Source organism: Boleophthalmus pectinirostris, unplaced genomic scaffold (assembly GCF_026225935.1).
Source record: "Boleophthalmus pectinirostris isolate CB_2022bp ecotype Guang Dong unplaced genomic scaffold, ASM2622593v1 HiC_scaffold_19, whole genome shotgun sequence".
In the NCBI taxonomy this organism is placed as follows: domain Eukaryota; kingdom Metazoa; phylum Chordata; class Actinopteri; order Gobiiformes; family Gobiidae; genus Boleophthalmus; species Boleophthalmus pectinirostris.
The window spans coordinates 2,598,339-2,611,091 of NW_026571140.1; the positions used below are offsets into that span (position 1 = coordinate 2,598,339).

At 40.5% G+C, this 12,753-nt stretch overlaps 1 protein-coding gene across 1 annotated transcript in view; it reads left to right on the forward strand.

Moving 5' to 3' along the window:
• Positions 1–12,753, forward strand: part of LOC110172376 (A disintegrin and metalloproteinase with thrombospondin motifs 7) — a 197,634-nt gene that overhangs the window by 99,294 nt on the left and 85,587 nt on the right. The window contains exon 10 of the mRNA XM_055154811.1: positions 4,851–4,995. Within this exon, the coding sequence (XP_055010786.1) occupies positions 4,851–4,995 (145 nt within the window). The remainder of the gene's footprint in view (positions 1–4,850; positions 4,996–12,753) is intronic.

The following is a 12,753-nucleotide window of genomic DNA, read 5'->3' on the forward strand; positions in this document are numbered from 1 at the left end:
CTTTTGTTAATGGTCCATCCTAATGAGCAAAATGCTGAAATGACATTTGTGACTGAATTGACATTTGTTGACAAACATGTGGCTATTTATTTAATCTCCATCTACATCTGAGCTCAATCATCAGACAGAGCTGAGCTGCTGCTGCCAGAGCTTCAGACTGTTGGTTGTTGGTTTTGACACATGAGCTGAACATCTCTGTGTGACAAGAGGCTGATTGTTCAGCACCAACACAAGACATGAATCTGATGTGACTTCACACTGTTGACCATTGACCGGCACCAATTAAACTGTTCCCCATGAGCGCCCCCGGACCAGACCGGACTGTACCAGACCAGAGCAAAGGAGCACCATCAAAGATGGCTTCCAGGAAGAACTGTGCTCCTGTTTTCTCTTTCATTACCACATATTCTGAGAAGACACTCAACAATTTATCCACAGTAATTAAATATAACTCCTCCACTAAACGAGCCACTGAATAAAGTGAGACGTGCTGTCTCCTCATGTCCAGCCTGTGTGCTCATAAAATAAGATCATCCTTTATAGTCTTAACAGGGCGTCACATACTTTAACACAAAGACAAGACAACACAGCAACATCAGCACCACACAAACATCCACCGAGTATGAGCACGAGTGATGCACCAACAAAACCTTTAAGTCACTCTACAGGCGCGCCCTTCACAGTCTTATATTCTATTAATAACGACACACTCTCTAAGTGTGTATGCAAGACGTGCCTGCATTGTTACTTGTCATAATTTACTTTTATTTTTAACTGTGCTCTCAGAGTTTAGCAGATAATGACACAAAAGAACATGGGCTGGGTCTGGACTCCTTCCTGCTGAGCTTCATAACAGTCTCTTAAAATCTTGGCTGAAGTGAACTAGGGGCCACACCCATGATTTGACCTGCTTTTTTAGTCCAGGTCAAAATGTGTGATTTAAGTTTGACCGGCAGGTTACCAAACTATGCTGACCATAATGTAAAATAGACTCCAGACATGCTCTGTAAAATATCAGCATTACATTTTTATCCACTCCATGTAACCTAAGCCGTTTTAGAAAAAAGTGACACTGCCTGATTCTTGAGCAGACAGATTGTACATGCTGGCACCACTGGAGCTGAGAGTCAAAGTACACCTGAGTACTTTTAGCATGTCACCTGCTCTATGTCCCCCCCCTGATATGAACGAGGCTGTGGCTCAAAAATAATCTCATTTGTCTTTTCCACATTTAAGACACGGCTGTATTCCTCACACCAGTGCAGCACTTCATCAGTTTTTGTCTTATAGACGCTGACATCTGTGCTTTTGTTGAGTAAATAAGAATAGCCGTATCATCCAAAATTTAAGTATATAGTTGTTTACCTGCCTGCTCCTGCACACAGTCATCCAAAGTCAAAAGAAGAGGCGAAGTAACACAGCCCTGTGACTCCCCAGAGCACCCTGAATGTCTGACAGCGCTGAACTAAAACATCTGTAACAGCACGTCCAGTCTGCGTGGTCATCGTGTGTAACGGTCTGCGTGGTCATCGTGTGTAACGGTCTGCGTGGTCATCGTGTGTAACGGTCTGCGTGGTCATCGTGTGTAACGGTCTGCGTGGTCATCATGTGTAACAGTCTGCGTGGTCATCGTGTGTAACGGTCTGCGTGGTCATCGTGTGTAACGGTCTGCGTGGTCATCGTGTGTAACGGTCTGCGTGGTCATCGTGTGTAACGGTCTGCGTGGTCATCGTGTGTAACGGTCTGCGTGTCATCGTGTGTAACGGTCTGCGTGGTCATCGTGTGTAACGGTCTGCGTGGTCATCGTGTGTAACGGTCTGCGTGGTCATCATGTGTAACGGTCTGCGTGGTCATCGTGTTAACAGTCTGCGTGGTCATCGTGTGTAACGGTCTGCGTGGTCATCGTGTGTAACAGTCTGCGTGGTCATCATGTGTAACAGCACGTCCAGTCTGTGTTGTCTGATAACATCTCCAGTCTGTCCAGCGTGACCTCTCACATTCTTCATGATGTCACACCTACAGAATCACTTATGGAGCGGCAGCCTGGGGCCAGACGCACAAAGAGGGCCTGTCCAGAGCAGAGACAGTGACCGGGGAGGGGCCAGACTCAAGAGTGACAAGCGAAAATTATAGTTTTGAACTCAAAGTCATTACTGTTTTTAGTTGTACTGTGTCGTCATTTAAAGGGACCACACTATGAAAGATTTTATAACACATCGAATACAGCTTTTACTGCACAAATGTTCTGCTGATTTACTCTTAATTACAAAAAATATTGCTCCTCAAGATGATTATTTAATCAAAAGCAAAATGAGCCCTACATGATTCTCTCATTTGGGTTGCCAGTTTCAAATCCTGTTTTTTTTTTTTTCAAACGTAAAATGTCTCTCTCTGGTCTGAATGGTCACTCCCTAAACCCCATCTCTTGCAGATAAATCATGAATCAGAGCTTGTGCAGCTTCTTAAAGTAGAACTAAACACTAAACCAACAGTCAGCAACCTTGGCGTCACCTTAGACAGTGATTTTAATTTTGACAAACAGATCAGTGGTGTTTTAAGAGAAGTTTATATCATGTGTGGCTTTTATCAAAAGTCAAAACTTTTTTATCTTTTAAACTTTTTGAACAAGTCGTGCATCATCACACCTGGAGGACTGTAACACTTTTTTCCTGCATCTAACAAAATGCACTTTACCGACCACAGTTAATCCAAAACTCTGTGGCTCGACTTTTGACAGGAACAAAAAGAAGAGAACACATTACCCAAATTCTCTTTGCACTGTCTTCCTGTTCATTTTAGAATTGATTTTAAGATTTTATTCTTTGTTTTTAAAGCTTTGAATGTTCTGGCCTCACGTTATGTCTCGAACCTCATCCAGATTTACATCCTTAAAATCACGGGGGACAGGATCTTCTCTGTGACCTGCCCCAAACTCTGGAACACTCTGCCCCCCATGTCCCAACAGCCCCACAGTGGAGAGTTTTAAGATTCACTTTTATTCTCTGGCTTTTAACACTGCGAGTTGTGTGCTCCTCTGTGTCTTTTATTTTATTTTAATTCATTGTATATTCTTTTATATTCTTCTTTTTGCTCTTATTTTATTTTTGGTTTTCTTGGTTTAAGACTAGTATGATTAAATCTGAGTGTTTATTTTATCATTTCATTACTGTTGGAAACTGTGCTATAAAAAATTTTTTTTTGCAAAGCTGATAGTGTTTTAATTGCATTATCTACTGTTCCTGTTTTTGGTAATTTTAGTGAAAACTAGGTCATTTGTCACTTTCTGGACAAAAGCGTGTCTAAAAATGTGTGTGACTTGGCTCCAGCGGCCACTGCCAGTTTCAGGTAGTTGGTGACATCACACAGGATTGCCCTGATTTCTACAGTGTTATAGAATATTTTAACCAGTTGAAGGTCTTTGATGGTGATACTGACATGTGTGTATTGTGTGTTGTGTTGGTCATATTCTTGATGTGTGTGTTTTAGTGTTTAGAGTTGATACAAAAATCTGATCTGAAACTCCCATCACAATGCAACCCATCTAGGCCTACAATATCACATTTTAAAAATAACAAAATTGGAGCACTACACTGGATCAGAAAACTTACACATACAGGTTATCATCAAACCTGGGGGCTTAGATTCTCGTAAAGCAGAAAAAAGGATGGCAGAGGCACTCTGATTCGCGGTGAATTCATTAATAGTCACGCCAACGCCTTTCGACTCCTTAGTCTTGATCAGGGCTGATTGTGTAAGCAGCAGATGTGACCATTTATAGGGGTTGCGACTAGGGGTGTGCAAAAATATAGAAATATTGATATATCGTATTGTTTAATATGATCATACAGTATCAATATCTTGGACTGCTGTATCGATATATCGCAAAGAGTATTTTTTCTATATTTAACAAAATAATTTTGTTACAGTGCACAGTTTTGTTGCTTGTTTAGAGAAAGGAAACTCGTATATGCAACACATTTGACATTTTCTCTGTTTCGATGATTAAAATGTTTGTGTTTCATATGAACTTTGCACAAGAAATGGTTTAACAAAGACTTTTACTGTCACAGCCATGATTTAGCCTTGATTTTTTATTAAACCATATTGATTGGATTTAAAAGATATTGTATCGAATCAAAAGGTGACTGTATATGATATACAGTGATATATACAGATATGTATCGTATCATGGCCTGTGTATCGAGATATGTATCATATCGGCAACTTCTTAATGATACCCAGCCCTAGTTGCGACCCAAGACACGTGATAGTTAAAAACACAAGCAAGATCTCCCAAAACATTTGCATATTGAATCCAAGTATACTGACAACAAACCATTCATAACACAACAGATAAATAACACTGTTCTGTATAAATTGGGGTTTAGTCAACAATACATAATCCCTTAGATTACACAGCACACTTCAAAAATGATTTTCAGTTGATCATCAAGAAGAAGAAAGCACAAGTAATTTTGTAACAAAGGTAATGAGAAATACCCGGGTATTTGGTGGCCAATTGTCAAGGGGGGGCAACGATGTAATAAAGATGTTGGCATGTTAAGGCAGCAAATAACAGCATATATGTAGGGGCTTAATGGGTCCCAATCATTATGGACACAGTTCCAATAGTTCAATATCATGTTTTTAGTTGAGTGATAGCAGTATATAGTCTATGTGCTCTTATACTTGTTCTGATACAGCTCGAGATCTTCTAAAACTCTTCAGGAAAGGTTCTGCTCTGTCCTGTGCATGTGACTTTTGCAGTATGACTACTTGAATCAGTGTCTAGTTTTGATACTAGTGTGTGTACATCTAACCCGGGTGTGTGTTGTGTGTTGTGTTGACAGTCGTGGCTGGGGCTGGTGTCTGGACGATCCTCCTGGTCAGAACCTTCTGGAGGTGGGCTCCCTGCTGCCCGGAGTGCTCTACAGCGCCCCCCACCAGTGCCGCCTGCAGTACGGCTCCGGCTCGGCTCTGTGTCCGGACATGGACGTAAGGAACATTTGGATTTTCTTTAATCGTCTGTAGCAACTTTTTGCACTTCTATGTTTTGCTGTTTTTATAGTCTATAATTTAGAGTTTCTGTATGTTGTTGGTGTTTTGATTGTTTGTTTTTTAATCTATCATAAAGGTGCTAAATGTTCCCTAAGAATTCAAATAGTAGATTATGATGAAACCCATCTAGGTCTACAAGACCAAGTTTTAGTAAGGCTGCATCAAACCATTATTTTAGTAGTCAACTAGTCAGAGGTTTGTTTTCATTTTATATATTTTTTTATTTATTTATGTTCTATATTTGTCCACTAGAATGGCCCAACTGATTTAAGCAATCTTTTACAGTAAATGTAAGTAATTCTACCACTCTAAACGTAATAGCGTCATACTGCACTGTAACAGGGCAACAGCAGCTTGTCCATTGCCCCACAGGTTGGCAGTGCAATTCCAGCTCCCGCAGATGAATGCTGTCATTGTGTTCTCAGGCAAGACACTTAATCCAGACCGTACACTGGTCTGTGTACACTGGTGTGTAAATGTATGAGTGAATGGTTCCTTCATGTAAAGGCCTTGAACATGAAAAGCATCATATAAAACTGTGACCATTTATCGTTTAATACAAACCCAAAATGAATGTTCTGAGCCTTATTAATGCAGTGCTTCTCAATTATTTTCTGTGACGCCCCCCTAGTGAGAAGAAAACATTTCGCGTCCCTCCACTCCACGGAACCACTACCAAATGTGGACAAATCCCCCCTCGCCTTCAGTCGCGTACAGACGAGAGCAAACGTTTTAGTCACGTCTCAAAAGCGACTCCCGGGACACACGCAGCATGTGTCTGTCCATATTCCGTGCTGTGCTCACCTGCGTCATATGGAGGTCCGCTCCCACGTCCTCCTCCTCTTTAAAGATGATGTCCGTGTTATAATTCGTGGCACTTGTGTCATCCAGTATGATAGAAACCATGTCTAATGTCTAATGCTGCAGCAGTGTCAGCTCCTCTGCTGTTTGGTACACACCTTATATGATCCTAACAGAGCTTGCTGGTTTACTGAAGTCGCATTCACAAAGCAGGATGATTGTTGATGATATTCAGCACATTTTCACTGAAAAAGCTCATAGACCCTCAGTAAAACTACCAAAGCTCTCCATAAACAAATACAACAGAGAAGTGTGCATGTGGCAGGAGTTTTGGGACCAGTATGAAAATGCTATTCACCAAAGTCCAGATCTGAGCAAAACTGAAAAGTTCACTTACCTGAACTCATATCTCACTGGAGCTGCTGCCATTGCAGGGCTGAAGGTAACTGATCCAAACTATGAGACTGCAGTTACCATTCTTAAACAAAATTTGGTAGAAAATCTAATTGTGAGTGCACATATGTCTAAGTTACTAGATTTAAGCCCAGTCAAAAGATCCTCAGATGTTGTTGCTTTGAGACAACTTTTTAATGATGTTGAAGTGCAAATAAGAGGCTTAGAATCACTTGGTGTGCTGTCAGACAGCTATGGAGGTCTGCTGTGCCTCATACTGCTGCAAATGGTTCCTCATGATCTTGCTCTTGAGTTTGCTCGCAAAATAAAAGTTGGACAGGAGTGCGATGTCAGTGAGCTAGTTACCCTCCTACAGCAAGAAGTTGAGAGCAGAGAACGTGCAGCACATTTGACAAAATACAGAGAGGTCACACGTGCTCCTTACTATTTGAGAAAGACTGGATAATAGGCACGGCAGTTCAGTTAAACCTGGATAAAATGCAGCTATCAGAATGATGGTCCCCCATCTGTGGCCCTCTGCTCCAAATGATGTGGCCCTCTGTGAAAAAAGTTCAGACTCTGACTATAATAGATATTATATTTGTTACAGTAACTTAAAGGTATTTTTATGTCTTTTGAAACTTTAGTTAGTACTTAATCATTTGGATTTGCTCATTTCAAAGAGCTGTTCAAAAAACTGGCTCGTTTCATATTTATTTATATGACAGAAGCCAGTGTGAGATTTTAACATTTAACAACAAACTAATCAGAGAGAGGCTCAGATGTGCTTCAAATGATTCAGACTGAGAGTGGAGTGTGTTTACTCTTTGAAATGATGCATGATCTCAATGAAATGTTGCACCACAAAATTAAGAATTAAGAAACCGTTGATGCCAAATCTGTTTTTTGTGCACTAATCTCTCACTGGTGTGGCCTGCTCTGCGTCTGTGCTGATTCTCGTGTTGCTTCATGTTCATAAGTATAAAAATGAATACAAATGAAAAAGAAAAAGATTCAGTTCTGATTCCAACTGTTCAGGAACTGTTTAAAAGAGCGGACTCGTTCACATCAGATCACTAGTTTGTCGAGATAATGACTGCGATTATCGATTATTTTAATGTTTGACCAGTCACGATTATTCTTACTAACAGTTGCAGCTTTACTTTTTAGATTACGATGTTGCTCACAGAAACAAAGTCCTATAAGTAAACCACAAAAGTGCAGACATGTGACGTAAACTTTGAATGAAACAAACATGTCCTCAGACCTGCAGGTAGGAAACCATAATCATTATAAAGTCCTAATTTAAACATTTATTAGCTCATTAGTCGTGTTTATGATCCCACTGTGAGGGAGGAGAGTGTTTAGAGTGTTTAATTGAGTCTCTTTCCCACATAGCACAGAGTAGTAGTAGTTTTATTTGGTCATTTTGCAGCACTACAGAACAAAACAAAACAAAACATAGACTCCAAAGCCATGGATCATGACCGAAAGGGTTTAGGCTGAAGTAAAGACTACTTCTAATGCCAAACCCTGTTAAACAATGACAGAATTCCAAGAAAGAAAAGCAGCGAATGAACAGCAAGTTTGCATTTATAGTTTCACTTGTGACTTAGACGACATTTAAACTGAAATAAATCCGTGTATCACCGTATCAGAAACGATCTGCGTCCAGACACGTCGTTTCTATGTCCGCAAGCCTTCCCCATCCACACAGCTTTGAGCGTTTACATTTTACAGAAACAGAACTTAAACCACATGGCTCATTTGCATAAACTTAGAGCTCAAAAAACAGCTCGCTTCTTGTGCGCTGATGCGGTTCAACTTCTGTCAGACTAAAGGACATGACTCAGTGGATTGTTCTGTGCTTCTATCTTGTTGGAGATGGCTTATGTTAAACTTTTCAGAGATTATACGTCTGCAGGTCGTACACACAGACCGCATGTGTATGAGTGGACATATACTCTAGCAGGGTATCCCCAGGTTTGATTACCCCAAATTTAAGACCTTTTTAAGACCACTTAAATGAAAATTAAGACCAACATCACACCCATTATGTGGACGAAAAACACCTGATCCAATTGTAATAATGACCATTACTCACTGCTTTCAATAACAAAAAATACTTTCATTATAAACTCTCATTCAGAACTCATTTATAGTCGTATGCATTGCTTGGAAAATGGCCAAAAAATCGTTAATAACCTTCTAACAAGACAAACTAAGTATTGTTTGCACATACTCCAAATTAGATGTTTATTTACATTACATGATTTCACGTTGTTGTTGTTTTTTCCTCCCTCCATTTAACATTGCACTGCAGCCTGGTTGAGTTTACAAAAACTAGGCTAATGAAATGTAAGCTCTTTGTGAAAAAAATAAAACTTAGACAACATAATTTAATTTAACTTAATTTAGGAAAATTTAATTTAAGACCTTTTTAAGACTTTTAAGACCCTGTGGCTGCCCTGTCTAGCCTCTTAGCGTTTTGGCGGTGGTTTACTTCGCGGTGCACAGACCTACATCAGAGTATCAGTGTTTTCAGGTGTCCACACAGTGCCGGATCAGATTTGTACTCAGATGAATTTGTGGGAGCTGGTGGCACCAGATCGTTCCATCTCTGGAGCCGTTTTCAATCAGATTAGTGTGAACGAACACTGCGCTCCATGGCGCTCCACATACAAAATGTTGCCTGCAAACTCAGAATGATTTAGTCAGTCAAATATTTCCTTTTTGGTTCTTCCTGTGGATCAATCCTGCCCATCGCCTTCACCTTTCACTATTTTTCAATTCCATTGGGAAGTGAAACAGTTTGAACAGAGGTTTGCAATCACACACATCTGATTCCCTTTTGCATTTATGGAGTTCGCAAACAAATTTCTCGAGCTATTTTCCGCTGTTAAGATCCAACAACCACACAATTACGATGTCCAAATCCCAAAACTAAAATATGACAATATCAGAACCAGAAACAAAAGTGATATGGTTCAAAAGACTTGAAAAGGTCGACTTTGTCAATAGACACATCCCACTGGGAAAACAAATATGGAGGTTTGATGCTCACTTTTTTGGAAAATCCTTCCCAGTGTGAATTGAAGTCTGGAAGTCTGAAATTCTTGATGCATCTATTACTGACGACTTTGTCACTGACGTCAGCTCCCAATTACTAAGGTTATTTTTAGACAATATAATGGCAAATAGAGGTCATGGCAGGTTGGAGATACTCTTCCTGTCATGACATGAACCTACTGAGAACTGTACCTCCTCATCTACAGAAATGAGCCACTCTTCAGCCCTTATATAAACATAATTACACTGGCTTACTAATTGTGGATGGTGAAAGCAGGGCTGCCTTTGAAAGCACTCAGAACTGAACCGGGGAGCTGTAATAGTGCCCCCTGCTTAAGTGTGGACCATGAAGATTGGCTGACTATTTGTTTTGCAGCTTAATCATTTTCGAAGCAATAAGCTGAACTTTGGACCACGGTCTCCAGCCTCACCTTTCTTTTATGGATTTCCAGGTGTTTTTAATGGCATCTATGGATTGGCTGTGGGCTGTGTGTGTGTTGTCTGTGTGGTGTGTGTGTGTGTGTGTGTGTGTGTGGTGTCTGACACATGAGGTTGGGTTGTGGATAGCCTCAGTGTGTGTGTGACTCGGAGCAGACATCTTGGAGAGGACAGGCTTCCTTGCATGTGTGCTGACTGATGAACGAGCTGTGAGTGTGTTCATTCTGGTGCCTGTGAACGGAATGTGCTTCTGTTTTCTGTTTAACTTGATTCAATACGGTGCCAGATTTCTTTACTGTTCCAGGTTAAAACGTGGCTAAACACACTGTGAAGAGCCCGCAATATTTAGCAGAAAAACATTCAATCTGACAACAACACGAGCCACCAGCGTCGCATCGCCGCATGCATCATCCAAACAAGACAAAACGAAAAAGCAGCAGGAGGCGACTGTAGCAGCAGCAACAAGGATTCTACATCTGAACATTTAAAAGAACTTCTATGACAAGGTCGCTGAGGAAGGGCAGAACCTCACATTTAGGTGCAAACTTTGCTTTCAAAAAGAAAATCACACTTCAGTCACATCAACAGTAAACTTAAAACGACACATTGAACTGAAGCAGCCGGCGAGACATTCAAGGTTTATGAAAGAACATAGGAAATCAGACAATAAAAACAGATCCTCCACCTGAATCCCACTGACTGTGACAGGAGCGGCTCTGTTGTCGTCTCTCAGCTGCAGCTGGACATCCTCCTGCTGCAGTAGGAGACTGTAGCAGACCTGCACTGACACGCTCCTGTTTTTCTTTAATCATTAAAAAAGACCATCCAAGTAGCAAGTTTTCCCTCATGGTTTTTGAGAATATACTGTCGGGGTGAAAGCTGCAGCTGCTCCTCGTGTGACTGAATAGACACTGAGGAAATGTTCTGTGCAGTGGGTGAGTACAGAAACACAGAGCAGTGTCCGTGCAGAGAGAAGCTTCACTCTGTGCATTTCAGTTTCATTTAGTTTTAACTACTTATAAAAAATAAACAAATTATCACGGCAATACATAATAATCCAACTTTTTTGTAATAAAATTACTTGATTTACTGGATTCATGGTTGTGCCTGAGGCTCCTCCAGTCACTTCTTGAGCCCCCAGTCTTTTTAAAGCTACAGTGTGGAGCTTTCTGGGGGTGGCACATCACCTGCATTAAAGAGCTTCTCCTTTGCTAAAAACAGACTTTGACATCACATCACAAAACATTATGGGATACCCTTTAGACAAACATGCTGAAGGAAAGCCAGTCTCCTGTCAAAACGACGTCCTCATTTCCACTTCTAACATCCTGTCACATTCACTTGTTTTTCCTGCACTTTCTGGTTTACAGAATTGAAATGCAGAACGCCATGTGCGGTTTGTTTGTGTAAGGCTGTGACATCATGTGTAGAATGGGCTGTTCCCTGGAAATAACCATCATGTGGAGGATTATAGCCAAAAGAACAACATTTCCATGGACACTAAGGCCCTGCTCCAGGCCACAGAAGAGACAGAGCATGTTTTACTGCAACAAACACAAGCAACATAAGAAAAAACATGCTCTTATTTCAGTCGATTTATTTTTCAGTAAAAGCCGTGGGACTTTTGTATGTGCCATCTGAACACAAGTGGTGTCATTGCACCGGTAAAACTTAAATTTACTACTTTTGAATGTTGGTCACTGACGATGGCACTTGATACTCTGTAGCTGATGTCATTAATGGTCCTGGGGAGCTAACTGTCAGCACTGTTCTGTCTGAAGCTCTGGTACTCAAGTTAGACTGACTTTTATTTTAGCAGTGTGATGGAGTAATCCCTTCAGCCAGCACTGGAAAGTCATGGTGCTGATATACATGCACATGTACACTCATACTGACGTTTCACTTACCCGGTCGTTTACCTCTGTCCCCGAGTTTTCCTCACATCACCATCGCAACAGTCAAACAGTCAGGGGTGCACACTTGATTGCTGCTCAAACCTTCCTTTCACCAGAGCCATTTCATTTTGTTTCAGTTTGTGTTTGCAGAATAAAATGACAAATTATTCAAATAGGCCTTATTTATTTGGTTCTATGTTCTAGTTTAGGCCCTAAGTGTCTTGAGCTCCTCTAAATATTCATTCATTTGCATAAAATTTGGACCCAGATATTTTGGCCAGATATGGATCCAAATGCAGGTTTGCAATCTAGAGAATCTAAAACAGACATGTCAAACTCAGGCCCGTGAGCTAAATTTGGCCCACGATATAATTGTATTTGGCCTATGAGACCTTATCAAATCTGTATTAGAGCTGCACACCGGCTACAGATCGACTCTAGAGACATTATTTATTTAAAATATTCTCATTATTTTATATTATGCTTCTTCTGGATGTAGTGTTTAAGCAAAACTGTCATTAAACATTTATTTTAATAAGAAAAGGTTTAAAACATGCAGATATTTAGTTTGGCCCACGACTTAGTCCCAGTTTTTAATTTTGGCCTCTGTGAATTTGAGTTTGACATCCCTGATCTAAAACAAAACAATAAAAAAATGGACCTCCCTATTCTGCACAGACATCATTTTATTTGAAAAGTGCCCGTGAACATTGTGACTGAGACACTGAGACAGGACTGTGGACAGCTCAACACACACATGTGTTTCTTTGTTTTTTCAGTTCCTCTGTGTCTGATGAGAGTGTGTATCAGAGTGTGAGTGTGCAGTGTCTCTGTGGTTTAACTGGTCACACATTTTCTGCTACTGTTGACTTGATTTTCTTGTTGTAGATGTCAGGCACAAAGTAAATATTTAGCAGGCTTGTGGACTTTTATATTTGTTATTAAACTGTTGCAGCTCTTTCATAGTTTTGATTTCACGTTTGAAGCTTTTACACATCATCACATTAACACTTATGTACCTTTGCCAATCTCTAGTAAAGTTCCAAAGTTTGCGACGCCATCTGCAGAACCTCGATAAAATTGATTCTGATTCGGAAAT